The 22542-nt window shown below is 40.4% G+C and overlaps 1 protein-coding gene across 1 annotated transcript in view; it reads left to right on the plus strand.

The window, feature by feature from the left end:
* The first annotated feature begins 418 nt into the window (after window positions 1-418).
* Window positions 419-22542, plus strand: part of MYZAP (myocardial zonula adherens protein) — a 36802-nt gene continuing 14678 nt past the window's right edge. The window contains exons 1-7 of the mRNA XM_088520377.1: window positions 419-561; window positions 5560-5649; window positions 14174-14332; window positions 16384-16476; window positions 17731-17844; window positions 18683-18835; window positions 21688-21813. Coding sequence (XP_088376503.1) covers window positions 478-561; window positions 5560-5649; window positions 14174-14332; window positions 16384-16476; window positions 17731-17844; window positions 18683-18835; window positions 21688-21813 — 819 coding nt within the window. The 5' untranslated portion in view covers window positions 419-477. The remainder of the gene's footprint in view (window positions 562-5559; window positions 5650-14173; window positions 14333-16383; window positions 16477-17730; window positions 17845-18682; window positions 18836-21687; window positions 21814-22542) is intronic.

Consider the following 22542-nt stretch of genomic DNA (forward strand, 5'->3'; position numbering starts at 1 on the left):
ATCCAGGTCCAAAGCCTTTCTCAGCACCTACTGAAAAGGGTCCCTGTTAGAGCACTCCAAGCAGGAAATAGGAACTGAGGGGCCTCCCCTGGCTCCCCTTTCCAGTTCCCCTTCCCAGGAGGTGCCTCAGCAACACGTGGACACCTTTGGCTGCCTGGTGTCCGTCTCCCCAAACTGTGCCTCAGCAAGCGGAAATTCCCAGGAGCAGGAGAGGCGCCATGTCCCGCTGGAAGCGCAGCATCCCCAGGAGTAGCCTGCCGGGCTCCGTCTCCCTGCAGGGGTTTTGCTGCGTGTGGCCCAGGACCTGCGGGAGCTGCAGCACCGCAGCCGCGCGGAGCCCGGAGCGGGGCGCGCAGGCTCCGCGGGGGCGGCCCCGCGCAGCCCGGCCCCTGCAGCCGCCCGCGGCCCCGTGCGCGGGGGCGGAGCGGCGCCGGCGGCCAAAGGGAGCGGGCGCGGGCGCGGGCTGGCGCCGCCGCGATGCTGCGCTACAGCTCGGGGCTCACGGTCACTGCCACCACCCCGCGGAGGCCGCCCGGGGACGGCGGCCGCGCCCGGCGGAAGGTGCGCGGGGCGCGGGGGCGCGGGCGGGGACGAAGTGCGGGCGGACCCCCCTTCCCTTCTCTTCCCGTTCCCATTCCCGCCTTTCCCGCTGCTCCTGGGCGAGCTCCGGCGGTGGCTGTTGGCGCTCTGCTCGCAGCCCAGCGCTGGGTACTGCCCGGGAGGAGGGAGCTCCCGCGGCGCTGTGGGTGCTGCTGCGAAACATGCATTTCAAATACAGACTTACTAGTTATAGTTCTTCTGTAGTGTATCTGTATAGTTCTCACAGCCAAGATGAATAACAAGGGTAGCTTAATTAGCCCCAAATTGTCTCCAGAAGTTGTTACAACTCCAGCAGGTGCCCTGTAGGCACGCTGCTTTAAACAACCTTTCTCTTCCTTGCTGTTACCATTGTGGGTGCACGTTCCATTTGTGAAGAAATGAATGAAGCAAGTCAGATGAGGGCTTTGCCTCTTGTGTGGCCGCAGCATTTGTTGAACTGCCTTGGGATTGTTGGACACTCCAAAAATTTGGGTCCATCAGGGATGATAAAACCAGCAAAGAATGTCATGTTGCCACATGTTTGTTGGGATAACCTGCAAGTCAGGCTTCTTTGTGGGGAAAGACCTCTAGCCTTCATATATTAATTCTTATTTTTCTATGAATCTAGGAAATGCAGAATTTTAGGTTCACACTAAAAATGAAATTGCTCAGCATGTGGAAAAACTTAGATCCTAAGATTTAGATCCTGCCCCTGACTGGGTCTTCTGTCTTCCTCCTTCCTTTTGAGTTTCTGTTTCAGTGTTGCCTAAAGAGGTTAAAACTAAAAGAATTTATCTTCGAGGTTTAATTCTCTCATTTTCATCCCCATGGTACACTTCTCAGGGACAGTGTAAAATGGAGTTTATTTGCAACATTCTTTTAAAAAAAAACTAAAATCTAATTTGCAAGTAAAATCTATTGGGAAGCTGCTGTATTTTTGTAGAGAAGTGTAAGTCCCTTACCATGAATTGTCCAAAGAGAGGAGGAAGACAAAGTATATGCTAGATTAATGAAAGCTGTCTGTCACATTCCTCCCTGCTGGCAGTCACAGGAAAAGTGCCCTTTAATAGAGGTGTAATGGGAAGTTGTGTAGTAGAGATCTGGTGGTGGAACGGACTGGCCAAAGGAAGTGCTTTTTCACCTCTGGGGGTTGACTGAAATTAAATACTTGCTCTTTCTGCTGTCACCCTTGAAAGTTGAGAGCGAACATCTGGGCTTATACAAAGGCAGTGAGTCTTGGCCGTTAAGCTTGTTGGTTACTGTAGAAGCGTAGAGTTTACTTATCAGACATGTGATCCCCAAATCACTTAATTGACAGAGTTGGAAAAGATCAAGAGAAGTAAATTCTGGCTTGTTAACTCTGAAGTTCATTTGAAGGCAGTTAGATTGGACCATATTTCCCCTAGGGGAAAGGCAGAGAGGAGATGTAAAAATCTTAGAATGGGACTGGTGCTAATAGACCAGCTTGTATTTTCTGTGTTAATAATGTTTGCTGCTCTAATTCTAACGCTGTAATTAGTACATAGTCAACAATCAATGGGGGAGGAAAGTCTGGAGAACATAGCTCAAACTGAATCTGTCATCTGTATTTGTCTTGAAGTTGCACCCTCGTGATTTGAGTAGGATGATAATGTGGATTGTGGATTTGCGCCATTTTTACCTAATGTAGATGGGCTTTTTCCCCTTGGTGCTGTATTGCAGTAGTTCTCTCCTATGCAAACCCTCTAACATCTTAGAAATTTGATAAATGAGCATGTCCTCACCTGTTAATTTCCATTACACTCAGCAAACTTTTGCTGCTTGCTGTTACACAGCATTGAGCCTGCCAGTCTTTGTTTTTCCTGTCTGCATATTTGTTTTGCAAATGATGTCAGATTAGCTTTGGAAATATTGCTTGTGGGTTATTGGTGTCAGAAAGCCAGGCGCAAACACAGAACGTTGGCACACTTACAATCACTTATGTTGTTGGCTTGCCAAAGCTACAGATGCTGCAAGCTGAACTAAAATCTGATCAATGCAGAATACCTGATACAGACTTTCTATTTCTTTTAAAAAGTTATGTTCCCAAAGTTATACTGCTGATGACATGAAGCTAGTGTGGAAGCCACTTGTCTCCCTGCCTGTTTTTTCTGCCTTCTTCTTACTGGCAGGCAGCGTCTGAAGGAAACTGAACCACAGCTTTTTCTGGCACAAGGAATTCTCTTGCATTTTCCTCCCCAGTCTCCTTCTGCAAAACCCCATTGTTTGTGGGAATTACTCCTTCATCCTCAGTTGCATGTTGATCTGCTACTGTTTGGCACTGAGTCGAGGCTCTTCCTGTTGTGATTTCATTTCCATTTTAAGGCATTTGCTGCAGCCTGTTCTGCTGTGGGAGGAGGGCTGGCTGTAACTTCCATGTGAGCCTGCTCATTCATTTGGTCAAGCAGGCTTGTGGACAAATGGGATAGTGTGCTGTTTCTGTAGGAAACACAGTGCTGTGAGAACAGCATAGATAGGATATCTGCAGTTGTTTTGGAAGGTTGGAAGAAAAAGTGGGATCTGTTATTTTTTTCTTTCTCATCCCCATAGCATTATTGAATTTCAACAGATTAGTCTGCAATTCCGTCCTCAGGGAGACAGGCATCATCTGTGGTCCAGGAGTCCCTGTGAATGATTCCACTATATATTTGCTGCTGTCTCCCTGAGGAAGTGCTGCGCTTACAAACAATAGTCTGCTGCCCTAAAGAGGCATATAAAATCGGGTGATACTTTACTGCTGCTGTACAAGCCTCCCTGGGCCTGGCTTCAAGGCTGGACTGCTCGGACAGCTGTCGGCACCACCCACACTCCGGCATACGCCTGCAACAGGCTATGAGGTGAAGCCTTAAAACGTTTCGTCTTGTGGCAGAAATACTGCTGAAAATAAGATTGAGATGTTTTAAAAGCAAGAAGATAGCACAGAAGTGAAGAAGTAGAAAAGAAGTAAAAGTGTGTTTTCTCGGGGGAGGAGGGCAGATGAATGGAGAAAGCAGAGTAGAAAAGAAAAGAAATTCTGTGGTAACAACTCTTAGTGTTCGTACTCTCTGTCAATTCCTGCTTTTGGTCTGTATTTCCAACATAGTTTATTTCTGTCATTTCATTTGTAGTAACCCTGTAACACATAAATAGCTGTAATGTGATGGGCAATCATAATTCACCAAATGATATACACGTATAGGGATAATTAGTTATGTACAATTACTGTTCTGTGAATCTGTAAATATGACAGCTATAGTTAGTCTTGTACTAACTAAACTGACTAACATTTGCAGAGGTTTGCCTGCTCAGAGAATTGTGATTTCAGAGAACCACAAGCAACTCTTAAGTCTCCTAACTTCAAGTTGTTAGTCAGTATCTTTTTCTATAGATTTGAGATATTTTCCATGTTTTTTGCTAACAGTTTGTTGTTTTTGTTGTTCCTTTTAGTCCAGTTTTCCTTAATTTAAAATCATTGTAAGAAAGAGCTGGCCTCATCTCTCACTTCCTGCATGCTCCAGTACAAATTCAGCTCTATTTCCTATTTATGCACTGCCTTTTCTTTGTTTGCTCGCATGGAGGAACCACCAGACTGCCTTTCCTATTTTGTTATAAACACATCTTTTAGAGGAAAGAGCTTTGTCGAGCTAATGGGAAGAAAGAGCAGAGGAAAATGGAAATTTAATAAAAGAGCAAACATAGTATTAATTATCTTGTGAGCTAGAAAGCTTCAAATTTGAGGAGTTTATTTACATAGCTTGATAAGGAAATTGTAAACAGGAAGCATCTTCAAGTTCTACAGTATATGGGAAGAATCTGGTGTTTTCTTCTCGTGGAGAATGCAGATAACACTCCTGTCAAAAGCCAGTGTGCAAGGACTCAGCATTTTTAAATGTTTTCCATTGTTTCATAGCTCCCTGGGAAATAGGAAACCATAACACAGCTCTAAATTTTTTCCTGAGGTTTCCTGTTCTAGATTTGATAGCCTATGGCTGACTGCTGAGTTAACAGTAAGGAGCCCATGCACAACAAGTAGCTCTAGAGTTGCATTTTAAGATTGCTTTGATCCTTTTACAGACATTTCAGACAAATTGGACATTTTTGAGAGCCACATTTACTGTCAGCTGAGAGCTGGATTTTTACAGGAAAGTACTAGGAAGCTTTGAATTGTGTCAGAAGAATTTTTCAATTTGGTAGTTGATGTCTCCTGGTGAGAATTTATGGTTACCTTCCACTGAAAGTTCTCATGAATGCTGCTAAGACTGAAAGTTGCAACAAAGCCTCTCTTGTACGAGATGCATCATTTTAAAAACCTCGTCGCACCAAAGATCTCGCAGTTTAAGCAAGACAAACTGCCTGCGTGTGTAGAAGGGTATCAACCCTCAGGACCTTTTTTTCCCTGGCAGGAAATGGCTTTCCTAAATGAGATAGGAAAGATCTCTTAAATTTTCTGTGAAACATTGAAGCTTAGTTTTTGACAGATGCATGTATGTAACCTATTTCAGCATTTCTGTTTAAATTCATTGCAATTGCAGTACTGAGGTGTCATCAGATTAAGTACCTGGATACATACTGAGCAGAAAAAGAGCATTCAATCTAGGATATGCTTTTTGTTTCTAAATAATCAATTTTGAAGACTTAAAATATGCCAAAACTGCAAACAAAGCTGAGAAACTGGAAAATTATGTTTATTATTCCGATATCTCAGCTCTCAATGTCACTTATGAGAGCATAAGAACATGTTGACTGAAATGAGTTCTTGCTATTTCAGGTATGTAATTCTGGGGATACCCTTGAATTATTCCTTGCTGGCCAAAAAAATCTTCAACTTTGAAAAAAACATTTTTTTTCTTTAGGTATGTGGCAGTCAGTAGAATATAGGAAGTTAGAATTTGAATATTAGCACACTCATTTTATAAAGCATGTTATTAAATAAAAGTTTATGACATTTTTAAGTCTAAAAGCAAACTTCTCTTTTCCTTGCAGATGAATGTCTGCAGGTTGCGCTTAACAGTACCACCTGATGAAGGCTCACAGCCCGAGCAAGTAACAAAGGAACCTGAGAGAAGGAAAAAAGTAAGTCTGAAGAATCAAAGTTAATTGCTGTGTAGATAAGGAGTAAATACTGCCAAGTGAAGAAGCAGAAATTAGTTATGATGGGAACCAAATCACTCTGTAAGACTGAAGTACACAGGGAAGCTTAGCAAGTCAGCTTTGAAACTAAGCTGTGGAGCTGGGGACAGCAAAATGCACGTAGACTAGAAGGGCAATAGTAGATTTGTGACATATGGCTAAGGCACTAGCTGGTTTATTTGATATTTATGCACAGGAAGACAAGCAAATCTCTGTCGAGAGCAGGGTCTTATATTAGGGATTCTTGTACAAGAACATCGTTACCTGAAGGGGATCTTGTAGGCTTAGCACTGTGCAAGACTTGTGTCTTAATGGCTTGCCTGGGACCTGCATATTTTGCTAGATAAGTTAATTTTGGTACAGATGATGCAAAAATAAGGAATGCAAAATGAAGAATTCAGGATTGTTCTGAAGTGAAAAATGATTTAAGAGTCCAAAATACTTTTTTTTTCTCCCTAGAAGCAAGTAGCATGCACGCAAAAAAGCAAAAACAAACAAAGCAACCCCATAAACCTTCTTTGATGCAGATCTGCCAAAAGCTGCAAGAGCTGTTTCAGTGCAGTAGATTATTTTTAACTTGTCTTAAGGCCGAAAAAGGGAAGCTGGATAGGCTCCACAACTTAACCACATTTACATGTTGATAAACCAAAACCAAACAATAAGTTGGCTGAATTTACCAGACCTCATGTTTAAAGAGCAATTTGAAAATAGGAAGCAATACAACAATAGTATATCTTTGAAATAATTGCTTAGTGGTTCTCATAAATGACACAGCCAAATATTTTAAAACAATAAAAATGCAAAATTAAGTGATCAAAATGAAGATTATTTATCAGATACTTATTCTGCTGGGATCTTGTACACACTGAACTCTTCATAAATTGCTCTGGCTGTTTTAAATCTTTGAGGATCTATAAATATTAGTAAAAGGGCAGAGTAAAGAGGCCTTAGTGCAAACTAAATTTGGATCACCATTAAACTGAAATATTTCATTCTCTTCAGAGGGACTTAGTTGTGGCAATTACAGTATTTTCCCATTCCCACCACCTTCTGTTCTCTGTTGGTTTGTGCATGACTGCAGAAACCCTTGGACTGGCTGAGGGTGTATGGACCCATTGCCCTAAGAATAAGATAAGTTTATTTTTCAGGAGGATAGATGTTGACTCTTGGCTTACTCACTTTAGTGTGCTGAGTAGTGTGATGATGAGGGAGAAGTATAAATGATCAGGGCTGGGACAGCTCTTAGTCACTTTCATACATGACCTTTTCTGTTTGTTCATGGAATCTTATTTTTAATGAGAGCTGATTTCCCCCTTAATATGAGTCGAGGCAAGTGTATTTTCTTTCAGAGAGTATTAGGGAGGAGGTATGAAGGCACAGTGCATTGTTTGGCTCATTTCTATTTCAATACATTATACATATTTGAATAGATTGGTCCTTTTTAGTTGAGACCCCATAAGATTTTGTGTAATTTAATTACTGTATGTTCTTACTCATTTTCTAAAGCTCGATATTTTCCCAAAATTTGAAGGTGAAGATTTTTAGGAAGTATATAGAAAGATCTCAGAGCTAGATGGTATCTGATTAGTCTAGCAGTAGTTAAAAAACACATGTATTAATTGCGCCATTGACTTTTTTCCCACAGCCTATGCGTAATCGGGAAAGTATCCCTGCAGATTGTGTAGCCATAACATATAGAAGCAGCTACAAAAAAATCACTGATCGTGAACTACTTTTTCTTCAGTCTCTAAAACAAGGCAGTAATTTATTGCTGGTAGATTTTTATTACCTCTGTAATGTATTGCTTTATGTATTTGGATTAGTTACTATGTAACCTCTAGTGCACAAAGCACTATTATTTAGTCAGATGTGATGCATTTTCTGAAGTTTGCAGTAAGATAAATGTATCTCCTATAGGAGTGATCCAGTGTCTCTGATGATCCACCCATGTTCAACTGATCTGATCTTTAGTGTTAATGAAATTCCTTAAAGTACTCTGAGAGGAAAAAAATTCTATAAATGTTAGATAATCCTTGAACACCTCTATGAGAACCATATCTCTTTTCTGAACAGGGACAGTAAAAAGAGATTAGGGAATCAGGCCCTTTCCTGCCCTGCACTTCACAATTTAAGGTCAGAAAGTCCAAGAACCAAATTTGCCAAGAACCAAATCGCAATCTCTTAAGGAAACCCCAGTTCTGTGGTACCTTCAAATGCTGGGTGGTAGGAGAATAAACATGACAGAAGAGCTTTTGGGAAATGTACTTGATAATTAACAAGCCCCAGTGTGGTGCACAAGGGTGGCCAGCACGTGCAAGCTTTGCTGTAGCTAGGCTGCGGGGCGCTCCCGTCCCTATCCCCAGGCACGAGCCCTGTGGTCCTGCGGACGTGCCCTGCCTCTGCCCGCTGCCAGGCAGGAGAACAGGAATGCCAGGGAACTATAAATACACCCTGGCCTGACGTTTGGTTGTCATCTTCCCTTTCTAATCTTTCATGGGAAGGAGGTGATTTTGAGCTGCCATGACGTGACATCGCAATGTTGTTCTGACTGTTTGTTGGTTTTCTGCTCATCTTTCTTGAATGGCAGCACCTCTGTGCTGAGCACTGTTAGGGGAAATTTTGTTTGCAAAATCAGCTGGTGAACGGCCCAAAAGCTCTCTCTCTTACTAATACTCCCACTGCCTTGTTTTGGTGCTTGATGTCAGATCAGACACGAGTCTCAATATTTATTGATTATATGAGTAACTGTTAATGTAGCCTTTTTCATTGCAGTCCTTGTTTAGCAGAAAATGTATGCTGTGTTTCCTTAAGACTATACTAAGTATTGGACTTACCTGTATGGATAATTTTATGTATAAGATTACATTTTAACAGATTTCTTAAAATCAATGTATGCCTGTGAAATAACAAAGAAATAGCATAGGAGTTTAAATAAAGGGATAGAGTTGGGCACTTCTGTTGCAGCAAAATTGCTGCAAGGATTGACGTAGTGGGACTGCCTCTCCCTGCTCTGTGAAAGACAGGCAGATGGTTCCCAGTTAAGAGGGTGATTTCAAAAACCGCCAGGAGAGCTTGTGCTCCTGTGTGCCAGGCTGGGTTTTTATATTTGTATTTAGGCTGCAACACCCTGAAAGAAACATGAGAGCTAACATCATGGGTTGAGGTTTGTTTCTGTGCTTCTTCCAGGCTAAAAGGCTGCAGCTAAGTACCTCTGAATTGCTAGCACTGTAGCTAGAGGAGATCTGAAACCATCTCTGTGTCCCTTCAGTTAGAGATGGACAATGGGTGACAGTTGTGTGAGGGTGTTTACTTCACCAGGAAGTACAAAGGAATATTGTCCCGGTCAGACTGTATGCAAAATCAATTGCTGCGAATAACAAAGTGCTACCAGACAATTCTGTTGTCTGTGTTTGGGATTATTTTCTTTTTATCTCTAAGTACCTTCATGCAGTTCGCTGCTGTGCCTAAATTTGGAAGTGTCAGTGCAAGCTGCAGCTAGGTGTTCGAGGGCAGACTGTGGCCATATGTGTAGACAGACTTATTTTCTCTCTTTCAATTGGGCACTTGGCAAGAGAATGGAAGCAAGAAAACACTCTAGAAATTTGTCTCCCTGTCTTGTATTTGTAGCTTCCAGTAGTTTGACCGGTGTTAAGACTTAAACCAGTACAGTTATATGAATACATAACATTGCATACTTCTGTTGTGCTTTGAGTGTCTTAGTTTGATAGAACATAAACCTGGTTGGTACTCTGGCTGTGTATATCCTCAGATGCTTTATTTTTAGCACTGACTGCTTGATGTTGATGTGTGCTAATTAAGTGACTCCTTCATTAAATCCAGCACTGCAAGAAGACTGTAGGAAAAATTCCACTGATTTCTGTGACTATTGCTATATTTGCTGTATCTCATTTTCTTAGTGTATAAACATTGATGTTCTGGGGGAAGATTTCATTGATTAAATGTGACTGTGTGTGCAGTGCCTGTCCTTTCTATTTTGAGATGGGCACCTAACTTCTACATTTTAAGGAGCTTAAGTGGAATATGTTTAAAAGATACTTCTTATTTAGCATCACGAGTTTGAGAACACTCATGTGGCACACTTCCCATATTTTAATACTATTTATGTATGAAGCATCCCTAAATTTAACATGAATTTCATGAGCTGTGGAGGAATATAAAGAAACATAAATGCCTCTTCTCACAGCACAGTAACATTCCTTGGAGAGCTCAATATTATAAACTTTTCAATTTACTGGACAGGAAATATGTAACCTAAGTAACAACATTCTGGTTCTTTGTAAAACTGGTTAAAAAGTGAAACAATTGGATATTTCAGAACCCTCAAAGATTTAGCATTTGAAGAAAAGATAAAGTGTAGCTTAATTGATTTGATAATAGATTAAAATAAGAGTTTTTAGATGGTGCTGGTAAACAGATTATGTGGATTTAGGAAAATTTTACATTGTTTACTAAGTTAAATCCATATGTATACTAATCCCAGAATTGTGCTAATCATGACATTAGATGTGCTTTTCCTCAAGATAGAATACCTCTTCGGTGCTTCTGTGCTTTTGCTTCCCTTTTTTTTTTTTTTCAGGGAGAACATACTATATTGAATCGTGAGGGTAACTGCCTTTCATTTAGGAGGGTTATGGAGATAGCTTAGGAGAAAATCTCCCCTCAGTGTTATGTATGTAATGCTAATAAAACCTCACATGATGCAGGTGCACATGCAAGACAAAAGAAAAGCTCAGCTCATATTTTGGGTCTGTTTTGTAGTGTCCCTGCTTTACATTACTTATTTGCTACTCATGCGACTTATTTGGACAGAGACATAAACAGGATGCATGGTAATTATTAAGACTTTTGCAACCTTGAGGTGTAGGCTACTGTTTTAAATATTTATTAAGTATGCAGTCCACTTTTCTTTAGTATATGCTGTATGACTGCACCAGGTACAGCACGACAGTGGCTACCGCTTGGATAAAAGCACTGGAAGCTGCTATAGTATTCGTGCCATCAAAATGGTATGTTGTTGCCCTTAACTTTTTTTCATCATAGAATTGACTTTAGGTACAAAGAAAGATTCAAAGAGAGTTCTTCAGCTCAGACTGCTATTTCCTGCTTCATCAGAAGGGTTTCTGAGCTGCGTTTGGTACAGCAGACTGCTCGGGTAAGGTCAGGCTCCAGTGCAGCCAGCAATGGGCAGCAGGAACTTTTCAATAGAATTGGCTGATATTTTGACTTTAAGCAAATTCTGGAGAAACTTTTCAGCTTCAAGCGCATTGCTTAGCTGGCTTTGGAGGATTTACTTGCTCTTAAATAGATATGTGTTAGCTTGTTTTGTTATTATCACTAAATAGGATGCCTCATTGCAGATCAGAGTGGAGACAGGCAAGGATCCTTACAAAAATACTGAGTTTAGGGGGATGTGTAAGGACTGAAGAAATCTGAGAGCTGCTGTGTATAGGTGTTGGTTCATGCAGCTTTAAATCAATTTTTAACAGGTGTTTGCCTGAGATTTGTGATACAAAGGGGAGTAAAAACAATACCTGGAATTGTAAGTAGCACATTAGACCTGGAACACTCAGCAGATGACGGCAATTTATTTAAATCTTCTGAAAGAGAAATGATAAGGGCATCTTGGGAGGGACTACTACTATTTATTGCTGTTGCATGAAAAGTATAACCAGTCTTGTTTTGTACGTACAGAATCCTACATCTGTTGTCCATGAGCTATAAATGTAATTTTGTTCATCTGTGAAGTATGCAAGTGCCCTGGGTGGTTCTCCGTCTGTAAATCTAGTAGTCTGAATCTATAGGTCTTTCCTTGAGGGATGGGGAGAAAAATCCTTCAAAGCATGCCTTAGGAATGTGTTTATCCTAATTCTAAAAATAAGGACTAGATCATAATCTTCATGCCTTGTAGACTGCACTTTAAACAATTCTGCCAATGTTTTGAGGCACAAAGGATCTCAGTAGCTACTGGTATTCACTGTTCATTTCCTAAAAAATGAATGATAGTGAATGAGGGGAATGGGTTTATAAGTTCAGAGTCTGGGGCCTCAGTGACGTTTAAACCATCAAAGTGACTATTCACTTGCTTATCTGGAAGATGGAAGTATTGTAATCCCTTTATCCAGATGCAGAGGAGAAACTGAGATGAAACTACTGAAGAAACTGTGCAACTCTGGAAGCAAGCAAATTGAAAAGAAATTGAGTCATGTCCACACCTAGTTCCTGTAAAACATGCTCGTTTTCTTCACTCTCAAAATACTGGGTGTGGGGGTTTTGTTTGTACATGTCTAAAGAGCAAACCAAAACCCCTCATAATGCATAATTATGTAACTTTTGATTATTAGGCTATGAATTTTGCATATAATAACTTCAAAATGGTATCAGGTAGAGGTTACCCAGTATTTTTTTTCATTAAGTGATTTTATGGCTTTCTTTTTAAATTGTTGCTTATAGGTTTGTCATTCTTTGCCTGAAACTTTCTTTATCAGGTGTTCCTGCTGAGATAGTTCCACTCTTAGGCCTGCTTTAGCAGAATGGTAAAGCCCTTAATGGTACAGCAAGGGGCAAAGCGTAAGCTTTGCAGTGTTGAGAAAATCTGTCAGTGCCCTGCTGGAGAAACACAACTTTCCTTCAACATCTACCATGTAAAACAGATGTCCATTGCTACCCATGCTTCTTAATCCCAGTGGATTTTTGCTATTCATTTTCTCCCACATATTTATTCCCACATTATCACTGAAGTTAATGCTAGTTTGGCTTCTGAAAACCAAAGGAGCTTTAGCCTGCAGGCACCATCCTCACCCTCTGTCGTAGTGATGGGAGACTCTATAGGATATGATCAAAAGTGGACACAAGATGTTGAACTTGATCTCCTCCTGCATCTGTTTGGTGTCAAAGAGATTTTTCAGACTGCTTAGACTCTTTGCTAAATTAGCAAAGAGTCCCAAAGAGAACTGTGAGAGTTCATACTCTGTTATTGAGGAACAACAGCTCTTGAAAGGAAGAGTTGCTTTTCCCCCAATCCCTCCATATTCTAAGGCCAATGTACCTAGCTGTGTTTGGTAAATATTGGGAAAGGAAATTAATTAAACTACCTGTAATTGCCTTGTTCTCAGTATTAGCCTTTACAAGACTATTCCTGCATGCAAAGTTAAGCAGTTAACGGCTCTGCTCTTAAAATTTTGTCTTTTTAACTTCATATACAGAAATAATCACTAATTTTAGGTTCCCAGTTTGTAAATATTGAAAATTAGGTGAAATTAAGTTTTGTATTTGTTTTTTAAAAGACACAACGTGGATATCTCCAAGTAGTATAGCTAGTTGTTTAGACCCTGTATGATCAGAATTGATAAATAAGCATTTCTGCAACTTGATTCGTTTGAAAAGCCTGTCCTAGAAACATGTTTCCCTCAGTTGATTATAAGGGAGGCTATGGGAGTAGTCAGGTCAGGAGGCTACATTTGACCTTGCAGACACTTATTCATATGCAAAGGGAGACCATTCTTACTTTTTGCATGATTATTTTTCTTAACAAGTTCATTGATGTACTAAGAGGAGTCTGTTGCAAAGACCTTAAAATAAGGCATACAGTTATTACAATTGTGCTGTAGAAATTCCAGCATACCACTTAAAATATGGATAGACGGTTTAAAATTATCTTTCTACTTACCTATCAAGACTAGAGTTCAAAGTTTTGTGTCTCTACAACAACTCAGACAGCTCTGATAACATTCAAACACCTGCTCCAATGCCGTGTTTCACAGCTCTACTTCAGCTCCTGCCATTTCCATTCTGCAACTTCTGTAAGAGAAATGTAGCCCTGAAATGGATATTGGATTACTTTGGATGGCCTTAGCTTCTGAAATTCTAGCTCTATCAACAAAATAAATATATGGCAATTAGATATTTTTGATGTCTGCATATGAAACCTTGCTAAACCCTAGGATTTTTTAAGAAGATTCATTTCCATTTTCTTCCAAGAAGTCTCTAGAAAGTTTCACTAAGTCTGTGAATTTTAATATTTTGCCAAGCAGGAATTTGCCATGTTCCACCATGGCAGGAGTTAAAGGAAACTATCAAAGCCAACTGTGCTCCAGAAACGGGCAGAAAAGGAGCATATACTGGGGAATGAAAGTGAGCCAAGATAACTTGCTTGTTATGTGCCTTTACCTTTCCACAGATGCAGCCCATTTCCCCTGGCTGTGCATATATCACTTCCATTAAAGCTGGTGGAAGCAAGACATTTGTATCATCAGTGATAAACTGATCATGGATCTTCCAAAAAATAAGAATGTTGACAGTTTGGTTCCCAAGTATTTGGGAACTAGTGTTTTTAGGTACTGCTACGCAGTGCCATAACTTGACTGTCTCTCCTGGCCTTACATTACTGTATTTTTGTTGTTATTTAGGTAATGATTTAAAAATAATTTTCTACTTCTTTGCTTTTAAGGAACTCTATCATGTACCAAATGGCATGTCTGCAGGGAAGCTGTCTCACGGGATGGTGTATGGGGTTGTGCACCGAACTGACAACAACCATCAGAGAGAAATGGTGGTTTATGGCTGGTCAGCAGATCAGCTGAAAGAAGAGATGAACTACATTAAAGAAGTGAGCAATGGTTTCAACTTCAAAATCTGTGCAGTATTCTTTCCCTGTATTCATGTAGAGCTGTGACTGTATGTGGGATGGCTTCTGTCTAGGCCAACACCTGCTTCTGAGTTGGGAAACCACTTTGACGCTAAAGGCTTGCCTTGCTGGCACCTGAGTTAAAAATATGCTATATACCTGGGAGCTGCAAGTGCCACACTCAGCTCCTCTGTGCTGAGTGATGCTCCTTATGCTCGCTGGCTGGGCTGCAGCCGTGCGAGGAAACTGCCAAACAGGCCTTGGAGTTCTTGTGCCAAAGCCTTCATAATTTCAAATTTGATGCAGAAGAAACTGTAAGCAGACTCCTGGGAGGATGGACTCTCTGCCCTCTTCCTCTTTTTCCCATCCTAGTTTAGAAAAAGCTCCCAAATTAGGTGATACAGTAAAGTCACTTGGGTGTGCTTTGGGGCAGCCTTAAAATAGTCAACCTAATAAGGATGACTTTGTACTAGTTTTTCTGTGCATGCTCATATTATTATAACTGTCAGGAGTTCTGCTGAAGGAAAAATGCATCTCTGATGCTGCTGGTCTCCATGCTTGAAACTCAGCATCTCTTCACCTGTCAGGCTGTGGCTCTCAGTCTTTGGCAGCAATCTCTAATTCAACCAGTGCAAATAATTTGACCTTCTCTTTCCACCTACCTTTGCCACCCTGGAAGCTATTGGTCAATGCTTATCATATTACAGTGATTCAAGCATAGGAGAGCGGTGTTGATACAGAAGGGAGGAGCGGGGCGCCAGGCCAGCAGCACAAGAGACTGTAATTATCGGAGCTCCAAACATTTGCTGGAGCTTCCAGCCCTCAGCACCTGTCCTGCCCTGTGTTACTCACGGTGTGCTGGCAACCTGGCCACCCTGCTCTTGGTCCTGCGCTCGTGGCTGGGAACGTCCCTACCACTGCTTCCTACAAGAAGTGGGGAAATGAGGAACCGGGCTGAGCAGCAGCCCCGACTGCTGCCTGGGGAAGGCTGTGTTCAGCCAGGCCAGCTTGTGAGGCTTGGGCTGCTGGAAAAGTCACATCTTACATGAGATCATCAGAGTCTTAAATAAGAGTCCCTTGCTCGTGGCACATAGGTGCTGACCTCTTCAGCAGACCAAAAATGGTGTCTCACGTCAGCACTGCTGACAGTTTCTTCTGCAGCCAAGTCATCCCGCAAAAGAGAGCGCAGGCACGTGCGCAGGCTGGGATGAGGAGCGCGGCCTTCTGCTGCATTTCGCACCCCAGGCAGCACGTAGTTTGGTGGCTCTCACCCCTCTTCCTGTGTGCAGCTGCCACAAACATCCCCTCTGAGGCCGCTTTTCCCCTCGTCCCTTCATGAACCTCGCCTTGGCGTTGCTGAGGTGAGGAAAGCTCGCTGTCCCAGGTTATCTGCAGTCAGGCTGAGTCCAGCAGAAGAGAGGGAAAAGGAGGAATTTGAGTGTGTGGCTGAAAGACAGACTGTGAGCAAACATTGACCTACCATGTTTACAGTGCATTCTCTTCAGCAGGCTGGCCGTGCGCACACTTGCAGTGCGTGCAACCGCAAGCTGGCTTCCAGCAGGCCTTTATTTAGAAAGGCCAGGTGTCATTTACACCCATGGTTCTTAATTGAAGTCCAATTGAGTACTCTGCTCTTTGTTCTAGAGCTGAAGTTACATTGCTGAATTTGGGTCGATGTATTGTTTGGCCAGCTGTGAGTCTCAAAGTCCAGTCAGACAGAAAAATTTATATAATCAAATTAGGTTAGAATGAATAACAGATAATTTAATTGAAATTTGTTGTTAAATTATTAGTTTACTAGCTTTAAATGTGTATAACATATTTGAGAATTATTTGGAGATATTTATTCACATCATCACTGTATAGACAAATCCTGGAGTTCTTAGCATACATTACTTTTGGCAAAAGCTAGCTTAATAGTGGAAAATACTAAAAGTAACAATGAAGGATATAGAAAAAAATATTGATTCCCAGTATAAACAATATAATCAGTAAGTTTGATTGATGAAGATATTTGATTTGTCTAACACCAGGTGAGAGCAACTCTGGAAAAAGTAAGAAAGAAAATGTATGGGGAATATGATGAAATGAAGCGAAAAATACAGCAGCTTACCAATGAACTCAAGGTAAGTATACATTTACTTATAGCAAAGGCATAACAGCATAACTGTTCCCGTGTAGTCTAGAGACTTTTTACTTCAGCAGAACTGAAATGAATTCTCACACGATTCTGGTTCATTGTTTTGCATGTCATATCTATCTGTCTTATTTATTGATTTATTTTCCTTATGAAAAGGAAAAATATTTAAAATCTTATTTAAAATCCTCTCTATGCTCTTTCCTTTGTCTAACACCAGGTTAGGGTTTGGATCACTACATTGTTTTTCCAGTCAATTTGCAGGACTACTTTTTGTTTATGAAGTTTCTTTGAAGTTTGTACTTCAGATATCTTGCCCTAGGCAGTACGCTTCTTTCTACAAGTTGTTATCTTTCATCTTTCTTAATCCATCCAAAGCATTTTTGTTTTGCTTTTGGTTTGGTTTTGTTTTTCTTCTAGCATAAGGATCTGCTTATGTAGAATTACCAGTGTCTTCTGCTTCCTGTGCTGTACCGATCAGTGTGCACCGCTTGTTCTTGAGGCTGGTCCCTAGTGTTTGTATGTTTTTGTTAAGAAACAAATCAGGCTCCAAGAATGTGAGTCAGACTGGACTTCATTATTAACATTTTTCTGTATATATTGCTGAGTTGTTCATAATTGTTTATATTACTTGGATCTCTGACTTCTTGTAACTTAGGTCACTTAGTTGTGCTTCTTTTCACTCTTTTTTCTGTGTGTGTGTATGTATGTACGTGACCAGACATGGCAAACTGTCACACAACAAAGCTCTGTATTTGACTTCTCTTACCTGCTTCATGTTGTTTCATCCTTGAGCCTTCCTGATGTTTGCCTCTTTACACACTTGATTAATCATTTCTTTCGTGACCGAGGCCATGGTGCAGTTTACCTAAAGCTTTCTGGCTCCTACGTTTCTTGCCTTCACCCAGCCTCCACCCTTTGACTTCTCAGGGTCAGCCCCTTCCCTATGTAGCAACTTTCTGGACTCGCATTACTTCTCACTCACTTCTCCCAAAGGGGCAGAGGGATTACAGGCTAGCAATAAATGCAAATATTTGTGCCATGTTTCTGTTTGCATATTTGGATTACAGGTTATGTGGTTTTTTTTTTGTTTTTTTTTTTTTTTTGGAGGTACAGGAGATAGTTTGGGGCCTGTATATTTTAAGCATCCTTGTATTGTGAAAATTCACCATAGTTGTTTCCTTTTTGTAGCTCCTTCAAAAAAATAGGCAAACTCGAGCATTATTTTACTTTTTTTGCTTAGGTGACAAACGCTCATCAGGAATCCTTAGAGAATCATGTGCGAGTGCAGGCTGCAGCCTTAGATAGCTTCAGTGAAATGAACAGCTCCTTGACATCAGCTTCAATAGACTTGCAGGTATGTTTTTAATAGTTGTTTCACAGCTGACAGTTGCCTTTCCTGACATGAATTTGAATGTATGCATAAAACATGGATGTCAAATAGAGATTCTAATATTAAACATGCCCTGGAAACACTGCCCTGTGTATTTAAGGAGCTAACAGGAAAATAAAAAATATCCAGCAACTGTGTTTTTTAAAAGCCAAGAAAAAAAGTATAAAATAAATAATACTAAACTGCAGAAAAAACTAATGCCACTAACCTTGTCTTAGTGAAATATCTGAGTTGAAAATGTGGTTTGTCTTATATTGCAGAAAACAGTACATCTCCTGACTTACTCGTACCTTTGCCTGTTAGTAGGAATGGATGTGGCATGTTCGTATGCCGAACACTGGTGAGGTTTTAGAAAGCTGTGAAATGCACTGAGAGAGGCAAAAGAGGGGAATGCACTTTCTGTTCGTAAGACTTCCCAGTTCTCAGGTAGCTGAGATGAACTCATGCTTCTGCCCTCTTGTATGCCACAGGTTTTTTCAGTCTAGTATGTTTAATATGTGTGGAGTGGTTCTTGGAGAGAATAAGGACTGTTGGGAGTAGCATTCATGCTGAAATTAATCCATATTCTTTCTTTGTTCATAGTGTTCCAAGGCTTGACTTCAGTGAGCATATTCCTTGTGGAAATACTTTTTAGCAAACCAAATACAACAACAAAAAAGAATTTAAAATGCTTGCAAAGCTCTTCCACAGCATGGACAAATCCAGGAACTTTAAAATGTTCTATCTGTGCCATAATGTTTCGACTATGTTAGTTCACCCAATTATTTGTGATTTTAATATGTGCTTTGCTTCTTTCTTCTAGAAAACTCTAGTGGATGTTACTTTGGAGAATACTGATATAAGGGAACAAATAAGGAATTTAAAACATACACATGAGCAATCTATGGAAAAACTGAGAGAAAAACAAAAGCAACTCGAAACAGCACAAATTGAAAATCAGTTACTGAAATTAAAGGTACAGTATATATGCTCCCCATACTCCATATATATACTCCAGCATATGTACGGTATATATACACACCATAAATATATATATTTATTGTAAAATAAGGACATTGAGTATATTTCTTGGTCTTACTTTTAAAGGATTCTTCATGCATCGTGCCTTGGGCTTTCCCTAGTGCTGACATACTTCTGTGCATAGATGCTGTTTGATAGTAAATGATCACAGATGGTAGCAATTAATTTTTCCATAACATGGGATGATTAACTAGGAATGCTGGTGGGTGAAAATCCAAACCATTTTTTTTTATTTTAGGGTCCATTGTAAGTAAAGGTATTTTATAACTGTAAGCAGTGCTTTAAAAATATCTTGCTATTGAGTATATTTATTTCATTTTGTCTATTTTTAATAGGAAATCAGTTCAGTCAGTTCAGTTTTATAAACATACAGTCTGTACTGTAACACAAGCATTTTGGATAGAGAATTAAACTATTTCTTTCAGAGAAATGCAAGGAAATAAAACACAACTGGAAGGTCTTCCATGCCAGAAAATTTTAACCATTTTTCTTCTCCCTTCCTGAGAAATTTATTTGTTTAATCTAATTGAAAAGAAAAAAGAAGGAAAAAAAAAACTCATCTGGAAATCAAGATTATTACTCTATTGAAACTACTCAAAATAGCATATTTTGGAGATAGTAGTTAGTGAGCGTTTGTCACTGTGATTACTACTTTACTCATTTCTAATTTTCTTAGAACAGGTTTCTTTTCAGCTCTCCAGTGACTTATATTCATGCTTAATAATGAGTGGTTAAATGAGACAACACCAACAGAAGAGTATTCCAAGTTACAGTACATATGCTAATTTCCTTTCCTGGTAAAGCCTTAGAGGTTGTGGAGGTACCTACATTTTGTACCTGATTCTGTCAGCAGGAAACAAAAAGAAGGAAAAGCCAATTAAAGGAAGAAACCTGAGCTGATGCTATTTAGATTTCAAAACAGAAATTTGGAATTTACAGTAATCTTGAGGACGTGCAGCAACAAGTCAGGGACAGGTATGCATGCTTCTAAGGGCAGACAGTAGCAGCTCAGTCCAAACTCAGCTGAGCACTTAGGGATGTGCCTCGGCACTCTGAGGTCAGCAGAATGTGGGCATGGAAGGAGGGAGGAAGAGGTTTAAATTTGGCCATCAACATTGGAGTTTTATTATAGAGATAGTGGATAAAATACCTTGCTGTTGTCTTCAAAAGTTAAACATGAAATTTTATGTCCTGTCACACCTGGGATTTAATTCTATTGGAGGATGTGAGACACCAATATGGAGCATAGGGGGTTAGTAGTGGAAAAGCACTAACTACCATCTGTCCTGATTATTTCCTGGGTAGGAGAACTGCACCCATGCTTCTTATTTATTAGGTTTGATTTGTTCATAGAAGTGCAGAAGAGCTGAGGTTGGAGAGTTTGGTTAGGAATATTGTAAAAGCCGACCTACTGCGTCTTTCATTTTAGGCTTGTTTTCACTTTTCTCATCACTCAAACTATAAGCAAAGAAGTGATGGATTCACAACACCAGGGATAATATTCCTGTTCAGTGTATCTTAAGGGCTCTAGGGCTGAATTGTTGTCCTTTTCTGAATGATGTGATTCTTTGAGGCTCCATGTAACAGTGGCGGTTTCATGTTCAAGTGAAACTTAAACCAACTCCAGTGCTGCTCACAAGGTGCAAGCTGCTACCACCACACTGGGGCAGGTAGATGCTAGAGGGGGTGGTAGCTGTACACGTGGAGCCTCTCAGAGCTCCGTCCATTTTCTTAGGATGTCATTCCCTATTGTTATCCTATGGGGCAGTAAAACAGATGGACAAAATAGATGCAAAAGTTCAATAAATCTTTCAGTCCTTTAAATTAAAAAGCTCAATAATCAAACCCAGGTATTTCATGGCTTTGATCAATACAGGTTCAGTCAGGGAACACAGTGATCTTCTGCCAGATAAGTGTGTTCCTTCTCTCCCTGCCACTGCTGTGCAGGTCGCTATAGCCTTGTCCGATTAACAGCGTTTTAAATATAAAAACTATGTTATGGCTATGGTGATTTGTTTTGTTTTTATTGCAGTTTACAGTGCAGATGGGCTTAAGCTTTGAACGTCCTGCCTAGTGCTAAATCACCATGGGTGGGGTTGGAGCGAGCGTTTTGAATCAGCATAAGGGGAAATCCTGCCTCTGAATAGCAACTGTTCCTACCCTCTTCCCTGTGCCAGTAGTAGTGTTTCTGGTTCTGTGATTAAATATTAACCCTCCCCCTGTGGGTATATTGGTTTTCAGCTGTTCCCTAATCTAGTTCGCTTCATTGTCACCGTTGTTCTTGTGCCAGGACGCACAGCACTGCAGAAGAAAGCTAGAGGGAGGTGGGAGGGTGCAACAGTTCCTCACAGTCTGCAACCCATACTTAGGCTCAGTCTAAAGTAAGCATCACTTGGAGAGTTCATAGTCTTTTGGAAACACCTCTGTAATATGAGACTTTATTTTTCAATGGGGAGCAAATGGGGTAATTGGGAAGCTGTTATGAAAGCCCTGACTGCAGGGGGTGGCCTGGTCCTGGCCAGTTAAATTCAGGCAACCTGAAACTTGATGTAACTGTGCCTTGCACAGATTTGAATGACTTCTAGACTGGAGGAATTTTTAAAATAGACTGCAGGATTTTTTAAATGGTCTGGATGTAAATGAACATGTGCTGCAGAAGCGTGACGTTTACAACAAGGTAGGAGAGAAGTTCAAGTCTCACATTATGTGAGCTCCTTTCTCTTCATGCCAGCAATGCTCTAGTGATTCATTGATCAACTGTGATTTTCCCTCTACTCCTTCTCATAGGTAGAATCATCGCAAGAAGCCAATGCTGAAGTCATGAGAGAAATGACAAGAAAACTGTATAGTCAGTATGAGGAAAAAATGCGAGAAGAGGAGAAGAAGCATAAAGCTGAGAAAGAAATCCTTCTAGTATGTACAGCCTTGTCTGTAAGAGTGGTGCTCAGCTTGGGTGTCATTTCTCAATAGCCTAGTGCTCGAGAATGGACAAAAGTTTCCTCTCTGCAATCTCTGTGCCTTGTCTTGCTGCCCTTACTGAGCTTTGCAAGTCATTGGAGAACTAGGACCAAGAAAAGAAGGTGTTAAAACACAATCAGAGTAATGACGATGTAAATTTCAAAATCTGAAATTGTTAATTGATTTTTGCTTCTAATTCTCAGTAATTCTAAAATATAATGTGTGATTTTTAGTGATAGTTTAGGAACGGAAGAAGGTAGCCTGCACAGATGCTATTGGGCAAGGAATCTTCCTCCCCACCTCATCCCACCACACATAAAACCCTTCTGTTCACAGTTGTGTTTTTCTAACTGATGGATAAAAATAGATAACCACTGACACTGAAGGTAGATTCTCTTTCCTCTTTTTATTCATATTGTCTTACATGTGGGAAAAGTACAGAGCTGAATTTGGCAAAATTTGGTGTTTAAAGTAATATTTTCTGGAATATCATTTTTTTTTTCTGTCTGTTACTTTGCATGTGTCCTCAGAAGGGAGAAAAAATAACCAAAAAATATGTAAACATTTTTCTCAAACTTTCATAATCATGCCTAGCAAGTACCTAGGCACTTCAAAATGCCAAAAATCTTTTATATTCTATAGAATATTTGATACTGTTCACTGAGAAGTGAAAAGTTTTATGAA

This window comes from Tinamus guttatus, unplaced genomic scaffold, assembly GCF_059628265.1.
Source record: "Tinamus guttatus ecotype Peru unplaced genomic scaffold, ASM5962826v1 Tinamus_guttatus_pri_ptg000004l, whole genome shotgun sequence".
In the NCBI taxonomy this organism is placed as follows: Eukaryota; Metazoa; Chordata; class Aves; order Tinamiformes; family Tinamidae; genus Tinamus; species Tinamus guttatus.